Raw genomic sequence first — 13558 nt, forward strand, 5'->3', positions numbered from 1 at the left:
TTCCCTTCCCCCTTCTAGCCCATCCCCGGCCTGGCCCCCCTGAGGAATTTCCTGCACCAGAGGGTGGCCGAAAGTACAGATGCCTACCCCCGCGACTCCTGCCACCCGCCCAGGCCAGTGCCCTGTGCCCAACCCCAGAGGGTGCGGGATGACAGACTCTGACAATCATTAAACCAGCCGGGCCTGATTTCCCAGCACCGCCTGCCAGGATCCGGGCCAAGTGGCACAAAATATGCAAATCACCTGGGGCCAGAAGCCCAGTGTAAAGGCCAGGAAATCCCCTCTGTCCAATGAGCCACCAGCTCCGGTTACCGCCAGGCGCACTATAAAGGCCTGGGCTCGGGGAGGAGCTCCCACAGGCCTCTATTTAGGGCAGGAGGGGAGTGCGGGCTAGACTCCTCGGAGCTGGCTACCTGGCGCAGCTCTTTGCCTCCTGGATTTCTCGCCTGCCTGCTGTGCCTTGGTCCTGCCTGCTGCCACACCCACACTCCGCCCCTCAGGTAGGACCACCACCTGTCTTACTGCCCAGCCTGGGCCCTGGGAAGCCGGAGAGGGGTCGATGGACGCATAGCTCTCAACCCACCCGCTGCAGCTCTGCCTGTGGGGCAGGAGTGTCGGGCGGTGGGAGTGCCCTGAAGGTCGCAGAGGCACGGTGTCAGGGAGGGACAGAGTGGCCCTAGCTCTGCCAGTCTGACTCAAAGGGTCAGGGATGGGGGGTACTGAGGAGGGGGCCCAGCAGGAGGCCTGGTGCCCACAGCAGGCTCTGCGGTCTTGGAGCCCTTCATGAAGAAGGGGGTATCCGAAGAGATATTGACCTTCACCATGCGCCCCGCCCCCACCCCTTGAGGCTCTTCCTGGCCCAGGTTTGGCTGGAACAGAAGAGCTGGAGGGTGAGGGGAGGACCCTGGCCCTCACCAGCCTTGGCCTCCGTCCCCAGGTAGCTTCATGGCTGCAGCCTGTGAGATTAGCAACGTCTTCAGCAACTACTTCAGTACTATGTACAGCGCAGAGGACCCCGCTCTGGCTTCTGTCCCCCCTGCTGCCACCTTTGGGGCTGATGACCTGGTGCTGACCCTGGGCAACCCCCAGATGCCGCTGGAGGGCACAGGTGGGTCTGGCAGGTGGGATGGGGTGTTTGGGGAAGGGAAAGACAGCCCTCTTCTGCCTGTTAGATAAGTGGGGAAGTCAGGCAGGGATGAGGGTCCCCCCTCCCCAGCAAATTCCAGCACTAGGGGCTGGGGTCACTTGTAAGAGGCTGAGGTACTGAGGCTGAGGGGCAGCGAGCGATGGTGAGGTGCTGGGCAAGGGCACTGTGACTGCCGCCCCTCCCCCCTCCCCCCCCCCGCTGGGCAGGGTCGCCGAGACTTGGGCCGGTGGGGGCAGATGGGATGTACATGGAAGCCCAGATGGGCAGTGAGGATCCGGGTGGCTCCGGCTGAACTGACGCTTGCGCGGTCCCTTGCAGAGAAGGCCAGCTGGTCGGGGAAGCAACCCCAGTTCTGGTCAAAGGCCCAGGTTCTGGACTGGATCAGCTACCAAGTGGAGAAGAACAAATACGACGCAAGCTCCATCGACTTCTCGCGGTGTGACATGGACGGGGCCACGCTCTGCAACTGTGCCCCCGAGGAGCTGCGGCTGGTCTTCGGGCCTCTAGGGGACCAACTCTATTCCCAGCTGTGGGACCTCAGTGAGTCTGGCGCCCCTGGGAGCCCAGGACTTGGAGGGGGAGGCCTACCTCCTGCCCGTCTCCCGCTCAGTTAGGGTGGCTGGCCTAGGGACCGGCCCACACTCCCGGCCGAGACCACATGGCTATGGGAAGGACCTGGAGCCCCAGGCCAGTGAGCACAGACAGAGAAAGAAGTCCTGAGGGGAGGGGGCAGTGGGACGCCTGCCAGGGTTCTGACCCCTCCTCGCTTCCTTATCAGCTTCCAGCTTTCCTGATGAACTCAGCTGGATCATTGAGCTGCTGGAGAAGGACAGTACGGCCTTCCAGGAGCCCCTCGGCCCTTTTGGTGAGAATTCATTTCCTCCATCATTCCCTAGCTTGTCCTATCCCATCTCTGCCTCTCCCCAGAGCACTAGAGCTGACCCTCTCTCTCCAGACTTTCCCCCAACTGGAAAAACAGCAGGTCACTGTTGGGGAGCCGAGTGCCCCTGCCTGTTCCTCTGAGCCCTGTCTGAACCCTTACCTCCTCTTCCTAGACCAGGGAAGCCCCTTCAGCCAGGAGATGCTGGAGGAGTGCCGGCAGGCCAGCCCCTACTTCCCGGGCAGCTACGGTCCCGGAGCCCCCTCCCCCGGCAGCTCTGATGTCTCCACCGCAGGTGAGCTCCCTCGGCTGGACCACAGCCTCCCTTCCCCCCCAAATGCCCCGCAGCTCTTGGTTCCCTGCAGGAGAGCCCAGGCTTTCTGGGAGGAACAGGAGCAGGCTGGGTAGTGTGTCCTGAGACCCCCAGCAGCCGATTCCCCAGAAGGTGTGGGTTGGCAGGGGGACTCACTCGGACCCCACCTCCCCTAGGGACCGGTACTTCCCAGAGCCCCCACTCCTCAGACTCCGGTGGAAGTGACGTGGACCTGGATTCCAGTGACAGCAAACTCTTCTCCAGGGGTGAGTCCAGGGAGCCTCCTGGTCCCTTGGGGTGTCCCAGTGGGCAGTGTCCATGGCGCTGGTCCTTCCCCTCATCCCTGCTCCCCTGCAGGGTTTTCCTCCTGGGTAGGAGCTGCCCCCTTGAGTCCCCCCTGCCCCATTCCTTCCCTTCCTGACCTTGCCCCTCCCCTGTCTTAGATGGCTTTCCCGACTATAAGAAGGGGGATCCTAAGCATGGGAAGCGGAAACGGGGTCGGCCCCGAAAGCTGAGCAAAGAGTCTCGGGAGTGTCTGGAGGGCAAGAAGAGCAAACATGGTGAGCTCCTGGAGTCCCCCCCCTTTACTCTGAGGCCTGGCGGGTTCCTGGGGGTGCCGCTGATGCTTTCTCCTCCTGCGTTCGCTGGCTGTCCACACTGCTTCTCCCTCCCACTATCACAGCTGCGCATGGGGCCCGAGGCTGTGTGGTACCGGTCACCACCTCCTTGCAGAGCCTGGATGGGTGGTCCTGGAGATGAGGGGAAACTGAGGCCCTGGAAGAAGGCCCGAGGGACTAGAGCCCAGGTGCCCAGCCCACCCACTCTCTGCACTTGCTCTGTCTTGCCTGCTGGGATACCCTTAGTGGTGTGAGGGGGAAGCTGGTGGGTGCTGGGAGGGCCTGCGGGGCCGCCAGGGGCTTGGGCAGAGGACCGTGCCCCAGTGGCAGGCCTCAGGCCCCAGTGTGCGCCAGCCAGACACTGGGAACCGCCAGGTCATGAGCGGCTCCTTGCCTCCGTTTTGTGCTAGCAGCCTCCCTTCCCCCCAACACTGGGCCTGGCTGCTTCTTATCTTCAGGGGGCTCTTTTTTCCAGAAAGCTGTCCCCTCGTCCCCCAGGCCAGGGCCAGCTCCCTGGTCTGTACTTGCCAAGCTCTCACCACCTGTAGGTGTGTCTGCTTTCTCACGGTGGCACCCACCGAACCATGGGCTCCTTCAGGCAGTCGTGTGTCTCAGTCACTGTCCAGTCCAGCCAGACACAGGATCAATATTTGAGCATAAAACAGCTGTGCTGTGTGAGGGGCAGTCCCCGTCTGGTGTGGGAGGCGGGAGGCGAGCAGCCCTGGTGTGGCGCAGCCACCTGTGCGTGGGCCGCGTGCTAGGCCCCGCGGGGGCCCCGCCACCTTCGGAGGAGAGAGCGGCCACCCTGGTCTCTGACCGAAGTCTCCGGCCTTGCAGCCCCCAGAGGCACCCACCTGTGGGAGTTTATCCGGGACATCCTCATCCACCCGGAGCTCAATGAAGGCCTCATGAAGTGGGAGAACCGGCAAGAGGGCGTCTTCAAGTTCCTGCGGTCGGAGGCGGTGGCCCAGCTTTGGGGCCAAAAGAAGAAGAACAGCAGCATGACCTACGAGAAGCTGAGCAGGGCCATGAGGTGAGCGGGCGCCCGGCCCCCACAGGGGCTGCCGGGACAGCTCGTCCGCGTTCCCCCGGCCCCCTCTGACCGCCGCCCTCCTGACGGGTTTGAGTCCCATCTGCTGAGAACAGTGGCTGCCTACTTCGTGGGTTGAAGGATGACACGGAGAGAGCAGTAGGCTGGCAGGGCAAACACAGGGGACCCTCTGACAACATTCCTTTGCATTATCTGCAAGGCTTGTCCTGAGAAAAGTTCTCCGTGGTGAAAAGAGCGTAGTAAGCCAAAGCCTCCACCGAGACCTGGCTCTCCCTCTCTTGAATCGATTCGATTGCTTGTCTGACCTCAGTGTCCCCCTGAACGATCACCAAGGTCCCTTCCAGCCCTAAAACCACTTGGTTTCATGATCAAGCCCCAGGGCAGAGCCATAAGAGCCACAGAAGCACGGGTGGCATCAGGGACCGTGGACACCTTCTAGGCTGGGGTGCCGTGACGGGCGGGAGGAAAGAAGAAGAAAGTTGCCGGAAGTGGGTCAGGCTCAGGCTGGAACCCAGTGGGCCAGGCCCGGCGAGGATAATGGGGCTGGGGTGGGGGGAGGGCGTCAGCAGTCCGGGCTGCCCCCTACCTGGGCACGTCTGATCACCCCTGTCCGCACGCAGGTACTACTACAAACGGGAGATCCTGGAGCGGGTGGATGGCCGGCGGCTGGTCTACAAGTTTGGCAAAAACTCCAGCGGCTGGAAGGAGGAGGAAGTTGCTGGGAGTCGGAACTGAGGGTCCGAACGGGACCCGGGACCGAACCCACGGACTTGAGGCCTGCAGCCCTTCCTGGGACAACCACCAGGCCCTCACCGTTCGGGCATGCTGGGGCCGGGCCACAGAGAGAAGCTGAGGTTCTGCTACCTTGTTCAGCCGTCATCCTGGGATCCGGGGCTGGTGGCCTCTACTCTTCGCCCTGCTCTTGGAATAACGAGCCCTGGGGTTTGAGGTGACTTGTCGGCTGACCACAGCGGCCAGCATCACTCCCCTTACCTGGTGCCTCCTCAGACCCCACCCAGACAGCAGCTGCAGACGGTGCCCTCAGCCTCCAGATGCCTGCACTGAGCCCCAGAGGCCCAAGGAAGCAACCAAGGCGCCGTGAGAGAGGGGGCCGGGCAGGGTCCTCCTGCCTCCAGCTCTTGGACTGGCTTCCACCTCAGTGCTTGGACTCCGCAGGCAGGGGTCGGAGCACTCCCTAATTTATGTGCTATAAATATGTCAGATGTACATAGAGATCTATTTTTTCTAAGACATTCCCCTCCCTGCTCCTCTCCACGTGTTCGTGGTCAAACAGACTGTCCTAGGTCCTTGGCAGGGCTGGTGAGGGGCAGGGAGATGCCGGGACCCTCAGGATGGGGCTCCTGGCTCCTCTCTCCTGGGAATGGAGGCAGAGACCCTCCAATAAAGTGTCTTTGGGACTTTTTCTAACCTTCGTCTTCGTTCCCTGTGTACTGAGATTTGGGTCTCCAGATTGGATGAGGCCCGCGGGGTTGGAGCAAGGGGCCAGAGCAGGCCGGTTACCCGGCTCGGGCAGTGGGAGGCAGAGGCCGGCTTGCAGGGTAGGGACAGGTGTCCTAGAGCAGGAGAGCTGGCTCCACAGACAAGCTGCCCCGGGGGCTGGCGGGCAAGCAAAGGAAACAAGGTGAGACTGAGAAAGTGTCTCAGGCTCCGTGCAAGCAAGGGCATGAGCCGGACACCGGGCCGGCCCTGCTGCTCCCGCCAGACATTGGCTCTGTGACCTTGGCCAGGCAGACATTGGCTCTGTGACCTTGGCCAGGTCAGCCCTCCCAGCCTGCTTCCGTGCTGTAAGGCTGGGGTTTGGATCCGATGCTCTCTAAGACGTCGAGAATTAGCTACCCAACCTTGTGGAATAGACACCTTGGATTCCAGCCGTGTTGGCCATAAACGGAGATGAGTACTTGGTGAGAAAGTAGGGGGGATGGGATAGACGTTTGCCAGCCTAGTGTACCAGGCACTGTGCTAGACGGGCCCTCAGCCCACCTCCTCTTCTCCCAAAAAGGGAAAGGGAGGTTTATCCCTCCCAGTCTACAGATGCAGAAGGTGAGGTTCAACGGGGCCAGTGACTCAGCTAAGGCTGCCAGGACAGCACCTTGTTGCCCAGTAGCTTTTTCCCTGAGGGTGTCCCCAGGGTTAGGGCTCTTCCGACTTAATCCTCCGTACATTCCAGAACTGTGTTACTCTGTCTCCCCAGTGACCCTGCAGACAGGTTCTTGGAGAGGACCTTTTGCTAACGGGGTGTACAGTTCCTCATGAAGGGTATCTTCCAGCGGAAAGCTCCTTAAGTTTGAGGCTTCAGATTCCAGAGAGCACATTAAAAAGGCATGTTGTTAAGTTTGGAATGGTCTTTAATTGTCTTAGAAATAGCAGATTATTCACTGAAGGCCGCGGGTAAGGAAGGGAGCTTAGAAAACCAGACGTGGGGAAGATGGGCTTGCTCTGGAGAAACACTGGCAAAAAGGAAAGTGGGGAAGTTGGAGAGGATGGTGGGGTTACCATCCAGATGCTGGAATCTTCTGGAGCCATTTTGGGCAAAGTGTTGTATAGCTGTACTGGCAAGTTAGTTGAGGAGAATAAGGGGGAGGGGTTAGCCTCAAACAGCCCTGGCGTCCAGGCCCGTCAGGCCACCTCTCAGCCGGGGAGCCTTCGGCGACTTAGCCTCAGAATGACCTCATTTCTTGGAAATGAAGACATGCTAGGCACTGTGCTAATTTCTCAGCCCATGTTATTTTGGGGGAGTCTTTATACCCTAAAGAGAGGTGACCCTGGTCGCCTGAAGTTGCCTAGCCAGGAGTGCTGGCCGAACCTTAGGGACTCAGAGAACACGGCCCGATTGTCCCTGTCTTCAGTTCTAAAATGGAATTGCCAGCCCTGGGTGTGCCCCAGAGGGTCTGAGGGGGAAGGGAGCTGGGACCCTGGGGCCGGGGCCCCTTTATCCTCTGCCGAAAAGGGCTGGGAGATGGCTCTGGGCCCAGCACTACACTCCGACCTTTGTCCTGCCATTTTCTGTTTATGAGGTGCTTTCCTCCTCCCATTATCTCCTTTTATCCACACCATAGCCCTTTGAGGAGACTGGGCGTCCCCGTGTCCCTGTTGAGGCTAGTGGTTGGTCCAAGGTCACCCTCCCCGCCAGGTGAGCGGGAAGCCAGATCTGAGGGCTCCTGCCTCTGTGGGAGCCCGGACGGCAGTAGCCCCATGCTGCGGCACTGGGAGGGGAAACTGGGAGCAGTTGGGGAGCCCTGGCAGCCCTGGTGTTGGGGAGGCACAGAGGACTCCGCTGCGCCCTGTAAGGGACTTCTTTTTTTTTTTTTGAGGGACATGTTTCTTTTTTTTTTTTTTTTTTTTTTTTTTTTTTTAAAGATTTTATTTATTTATTTGACAGAGAGAAATCACAAGCAGGCAGAGAGGCAGGCAGAGAGAGAGAGAAGGAAGCAGGCTCCCGGCTGAGCAGAGAGCCCGATGCGGGGCTCGATCCCAGGACCCTGGGATCATGACCTGAGCCGAAGGCAGCGGCTTAACCCACTGAGCCACCCAGGCGCCCCGAGGGACATGTTTCTTATTCAAGATGTCTTTTGTGCCAGCACCGCTCTTCCCTCTCAGGCCACTGCAGAGCCCAGACACAGACAGACCCCAGGCCTGGCCTTTCTCATTCCCCCTCCTTGCTGTCCTCTCCGTCAGGTGTCAGCCCCCCCTACACCCCCAACTTTCACCAGCTCAGGAGCCACTTGGAACCAGAGTTGACCCACCCACCCCAGAGATGGGCCCCGTCTCTGCCCAGGGGTGTGCGGCTCTTTGGGTGGGGCTGGGCTGTTTAGGTCCTGCCCTGGGGCTGCTGGTCACCTCTTATCTGCTTCTGCAACCGGGTGTGCTGCGGGGCAGGTCGGAGGGAGGTCACCCCTCCCGTGTTTGGGTGTGTCTGCTGGGGGCAGGTGGGGGTTGGCGGGCTTTGGCCCTGGGCCTCCCTGAGAGAGTTCCCGGATTCTCCCCACAGCCTACCCCTCCCCCAGTTCTGGGGAAGTCTAATTTTCCCTGCCCTCCTGGGTGAATTGGGTAAACTTGTTGTAGTTTTGTGAAGGATTTATTTCAGTCTGTTCTTTCACTCCATTTACCTGTTTCCAAGTCTCTCTCCCCTGTGGGGCTGACAGGGCCTCCGGGCAGGGGCCAGGCTTACTCATCTCAGCACCTTGCACAGCACCTGGCACACAGAAGGTGCTCAATAAATATTTGTTAAACTGCCCGGTGACTCTCCCTGCCTCTCCCTGCCCGGCCACCACCTCCCCCTAGGCACACACTGTCACATACTCACACATACATACACGCTCACACCCACACACTCACAGACGTCACACACGTTCTCACACACGCTCATACACAGTTGCACACCCCACACATTCTCACACACACTGCGGTCTCACACAGCCACACCACTCCCATACCCCACATATGTGCACACACACATATCCCAGTCACACCCATACCCACTGTTGCATATCAGTCACACTCCCTCACACATCAGTCACATACACTCACATATTAGTCACACTGACACATGTCAACTGCACACACACTCTCCCACACACATCACACACACACATCAGTCACACACACTCATTAGTCACACTCATACTGACACATGTCAACTACACACACACTCCCACACACGTCATAGTCACATGTCAGTGACACTCATACACCCAGCCTCAACATCCCCCCCCAGTGGATTAAACCCCCAGGCTCACCCTGCCTGAGCCCTGCTGTCACACTGCTCATCTCTTCCCTCTGGAACAACTGACCCCCTCCCCCACTTTCCTTTTTTTTTTTTTTTTTAAAGATTTTATTTATTTATTTGACAGAGACAGAGATCACAAGTAGGCAGAGAGGCAGGCAGAGAGAGAGGAGGAAGCAGGCTCCCCGATGAGCAGAGAGCCTGATGCGGGGCTCCATCCCAGAACACTGGGATCATGACCTGAGCCGAAGGCAGAGGCTTTAACCCACTGAGCCACCCAGGCGCCCCTCCCCCATTTTCCTTTAGAGAGGGAGAGAGGGAGCTCACAGGGGAGGGGAGATCTTAAGCAGGCCTCACGCCCAGTGCTGGGCGTATCTTGGGGCTTGATCTCATGACTTCAGCTGAAATCAAGAGTCAGATGCTTGACTGACTGAGCCACCCAGGCTCCCCAGCTGACCCCCTTTCTGAAGCATTTCCTGCCCTCTGCTCTGCCCTTTCTCCTCACCAGATGGGCTCAGATTTTCCCTCCCCCTGGGCCAGTTGCATAATTTGCAGCGCCCGTGCAAAATGAAAACTTGGGCCCTTGCTGGGGTGTCTGGGTGACTCAGTTGGTGAGGTATCTGCCTTCGATTCAGGTCATGGTCTCAGGTCCTGGGATCAAGCCCTGCGTCAGGCTCCCTGCTCAGCGGGGATGCTCTCTCTTTCTCTCAAATAAATAAATAAAATCTTTGAAAAAAAGAAACAGAAATCAGAAGATCTGGCAGAACTGAGTCAGCTCTCCAACTGGACCACAGTCTGCAAAAGCAAGATCCGGCTGTCCCCTCTATATTCCCCAGTCCACCATACAGCCGCCACAGAAAATCTGGGTAGCCTCAGAGGCAGGAAGTCTTCAACCCCTTTAACCGCTGGTTGAAAATATCTACACCTAACCCCCTGCTGCTCCCAGACTGGGAGCTCATTGTATACCCCCTCCACCCAGCAAAATGATGGTTATTAAGGATGTCAGTAGGTAAATGCATGACGGCAGTGTGGTGGTGGGGGGGAGGGGTGGGCACAAGGAATAGTCGTGCTCACAGGTGTGGAAACCCAGGACACCTGGGTGGCTCAGTTGGTTGGGCAACCAACTCTTGATTTCAACTCAGGTCATGATCTCTGGGTCTTGAGATAGAGCCCCTGCGTTGGGCTCTGCACTCAGCAAGGAGTCTGCTTGAGGATTCTTGCTCTCCCTCTGCCTCTGCCCCTCCCCCCACCAACACTCATTCTTTCTCTCTCTCTCTCTCTCCCAAAATAAATAAATAAAATCTTTAAAAACAAAAACAATATAGAAACCTAGCCAGCTCCTTCTACTATAAGGGTCTGGGATGGGGACCAGAGTTCTCTGATACTCACTAGAAGTCTCACATTTTTTTTTTTTTTTACCTCCAAGAACATTTTTTTTTAGTCCAGTTCAGCACATGGATATAATAGGCACTCGTGCACACTGGAGTATCAGCGATGGCCTTCTGGGCTGGGCATGGCTGCCTAACCCAGAGCGCCCAAAGATACCAGGTCTGCCCAGCAACCTTCACTCATCTAGGTAGCTCTCTCCCTGCTGAAGGGGAAGGAGAGTTGGCATGACCTCATTCATCTATGCAATAGCTCTATTATTATACTTATCTATTACTATCTATTATTATATCTCTAGTATTTCTTCTCTCAACTCACCTCTTTTCAGGAAGAACAATGCCCTTAGTCTCTACATCATAACCATCTCCCTGTGATTTGTAAAATAGAGCACAAGATCCAGATGAACAAGCCCATTTTATAGGTGAAGAAGTGGAGGCTCAGAGAAGGAAGGCGACTTGCTCAAAGTCACACAGCATGACAGTGCAGAACCCGAGATTAATGTCGACAACTGGCCCCAAGCCATATGCTAAGTGAGTGCTTAATGTACCACATTCATTTACGCTCTCAGTGAGTGTTCAAGGAGCGTCTTCTGAGTGCCTGGCTCCATGCAGGGTGCAGGGGACCTGGCTGGGAAGAAGTCACCCAGGGATTGTAGAGAGCCGGGGCTGGAGCCCAAGAAATTCCAAAGTCATGGACATGAGCGCCCCAGCAAGTCTGCAGGGTAGGATGAGGCCTCGTTTCATAGATGAGAAACTGAGGCTTTAGAGAGATTCAGAAACAGCTCAAGTTTCCAGAGCCAGTGAGTTGAAGAAATCAGGATTTGAACCCTGGCTTCCTGACCTTCTCTCAACCCCGCAACCGACTCTGTTTTGAGAGGCACCAAGCAACACCAATGTCGCTGACCAGTGCCTGAAATCCCACCATTAGATGCATGCTTTGAGAAGGGCTCTACAATCTACAAACCCACCTGGGATGAGGGGGTGCGTGGATTCACTTAGAAATGCTTTTCAGGGACTTCCTGATCCTACAGGAAGGATGGAGAGTGAGTTTTTAGTTTTTGAGATCCTCATGGGGCCATCCCTTGGGAGTGCTGCACCCCTTCTCCCTCTCCTCCTCTTCCCTTGGGCCCCTCCTCCCTCTTCTCCTACAGGAAGGGCTGGTCTGGGGCAGCAGCAGCAATTAGCCCAGCTCAGCTGCCCGTTACTGGAACCTTTGTGTCAACTCTGGAGCTGATCCAGGAAACCATGCCCAGTGTCCCACATGACTCAGCCCCACCTGCCCACCTCTACACCTGCGCCAGCCTCAGTAACCCAGGCCACAACACTCAGGGGAAAGTCCCAGCATGCTTTGGTCCATCCCTCACCTATAACAAGGGTTTGCAAAGCATGCTGGGGTTTAGAGTCCTTATAGCACAAGCTTGGGTTCTTGGCTGATGTCTAGCTAGACAAAATGGTCCAGGCAGGGCCAATACTAAGGTTCAGAAAACTGAAATCTCTATGGAGAATGCAGACAGAAGCATCTATTCTTCTCTACCATGGTTTGATATGAGAGAAACTTACAACCATGGGAGACGCTACCTTTCACATAGCAAACTGGAAAAAGAATAATAAGAACATTCCTGATGTCTAGAGCTGTGGACAATGTAAAGATAAACTCAAACATGCCATGAACTGTTGGTCTAGGTGTGAATTAGGAGACACTTTCTGAAGAGCAATTTGACAAATTGTCCAAAAGCCTTAAAAAAACATGCCTACCCACTTCACACAGCAATTTCACGTTTGAGAATTTTTCCAAAGAAAATAGCTGGATAGGTTCACAAAGATATATATGTACAAGGACTCTCATGGTGTCATAATTGCAGACAGACAGCAATGACCCAAGTGTCACTTGAAAGAGGACCGGCGAAATTAACAGCAGGAGAGAGATTTATTCAAATACTAGGCAGCCGTTAAAGTGACGTTTCAGAGCTATAATTATAGACATATAGACTTGTCCTGGATATATTATGAAGTGGAGGGGAAGAGGCAGGTTTACGTTCATCGTGTACAGAGTGATCTCACCTTTGTAAAATGTTATGGCTCTCTCTGGGTGGCATGATGAGAAATCACTTCGTGTTTTCTGAAAAAAGTTAGATTATGTATATATTGCTATGAAGGAATTTAAACCATTTCTCCTTTTGAAAAAGAAATTTAGGTATCAATGGGATTGGAAAAAGAATTCAGGGGCTGTTATTTATATCTCTTCAGACATTAAAAAAAAATGTCTCAGGGTGGGGGAAGGTAGTGGGTGCCTGCGGGTGGCTCAGTCGGTTAAGCGTCTGCCTTTGGCTCAGGTCATGATCCCAGGGTTCTGGGATGGAGCCCCACAGTTCATTGGTCAGGCCCCCTTCTTTCTGCTTCTCTCTCACCCTTTACCCCGCCCCTGCCCTGCCCCCCCCCCCATGCTCTCTCTTTCTCAAATAAATAGAATCTTAAAAAAAAATGTCTCCAGGGTGTTTCTTCCTTTCAGTCACTCAGAGGCAAGAATGATTCCATTCAATATGGTGAGAAAACCTTGGCTCTGAGAGATTAAGACTGTCCAGAGATTCACAGCACATTATGGTGCTCTTTTATTGATTCTTTCTTTCCTCAGCTGTATTGTCTTCTGATGAGCCTGTTGAAGCCATTCTTCATTTCTGAGTCCATTTTTCAATTCCAGCATTCCTCTTTGGTTCTTAGAATTTTCCTGCCTCTGCTGAAATTCCCCGTCTGTTCCTGCGTATCGTCTACCTTTTCTGCTAGAGGCTTTAACATTTGGGTCATTATGACTCTGGTTCTACTGGTCACATTGTTTCTTGGCAGTGGGGCTTTTTTTCCCCTTTGATTATTTTTGTAAGTCTCATAATTTTCATTTAATTATTTTTTAAAGACTATTTATTTATTTGAAAAGGAGAGAGAGAGAAAGAGAGAGCACAAGCAGGGGGAGGCAAAAGGACAAGCAGACTCCATGTTGAGCACAGAGCCTGACTCGGGGCCCGATCCAAGGACCCTGAGATCACGACCTGAACCAAAATCAAGAGTTGGACACCCAGCCGACTGAGCCACCCAGGCACCCTGTCTCTTAATTTTTTATTAAATGCTGGACATCTGTGTAGAAGAGTAATGATTGAGATAAATAGTACATATGGCTAGAAATGGGTATACCTTCTCTGCTAGGTCATTAGGGTGTGTGTGTCTTTCTGTCTGTCTGTCTAGGGGCATGGAGCCAGTCTGGTGAGAAGCCTGGTTTAGCTTCAGCTTTGCTGTTGCTGTGGTTGGTAGTCTTCAGGATGCCTCTGGCTTCCTGTTCCTACAGCATCACCTTGGGCTCGGTGCTGGGTTTTCTCACTGCTCCTGCTCTGCCCTCAGCATCCTGCCTCCCCTGTGTGCCTGTGCCCAGGAG

General features: G+C 55.5%; 1 protein-coding gene across 1 annotated transcript; it reads left to right on the top strand.

Moving 5' to 3' along the window:
• Window positions 1-334: 334 nt before the first annotated feature.
• On the top strand, window positions 335-5436 carry ELF3 (E74 like ETS transcription factor 3). Its single transcript, XM_004756292.2, has 9 exons — window positions 335-500; window positions 938-1108; window positions 1466-1687; window positions 1926-2012; window positions 2203-2322; window positions 2517-2606; window positions 2784-2900; window positions 3795-3990; window positions 4629-5436. The coding sequence occupies exons 2-9, from the start codon at window positions 946-948 to the stop codon at window positions 4741-4743; spliced, it is 1110 nt and encodes a 369-aa protein (XP_004756349.1). The 5' UTR covers window positions 335-500; window positions 938-945; the 3' UTR covers window positions 4744-5436.
• The last annotated feature ends 8122 nt before the right edge of the window (window positions 5437-13558 follow it).

Source organism: Mustela putorius, unplaced genomic scaffold (assembly GCF_011764305.1).
Source record: "Mustela putorius furo isolate JIRA1106 unplaced genomic scaffold, ASM1176430v1.1 tig00000508_pilon_pilon_pilon, whole genome shotgun sequence".
Taxonomy (NCBI): domain Eukaryota; kingdom Metazoa; phylum Chordata; class Mammalia; order Carnivora; family Mustelidae; genus Mustela; species Mustela putorius.

What these genes read in the sequence shown, in the direction of transcription:
- ELF3 (XM_004756292.2), top strand. Translation starts at nt 946, where the DNA reads ATGGCTGCAGCCTGTGAGATTAGCAACGTCTTCAGCAACTACTTCAGT. An exon ending in CTCTGATGTCTCCACCGCAG is followed by an intron (nt 2,323 to 2,516) that starts GTGAGCTCCCTC and finishes CACCTCCCCTAG; the next exon opens with GGACCGGTACTTCCCAGAGC. An exon ending in AAGCTGAGCAGGGCCATGAG is followed by an intron (nt 3,991 to 4,628) that starts GTGAGCGGGCGC and finishes GTCCGCACGCAG; the next exon opens with GTACTACTACAAACGGGAGA.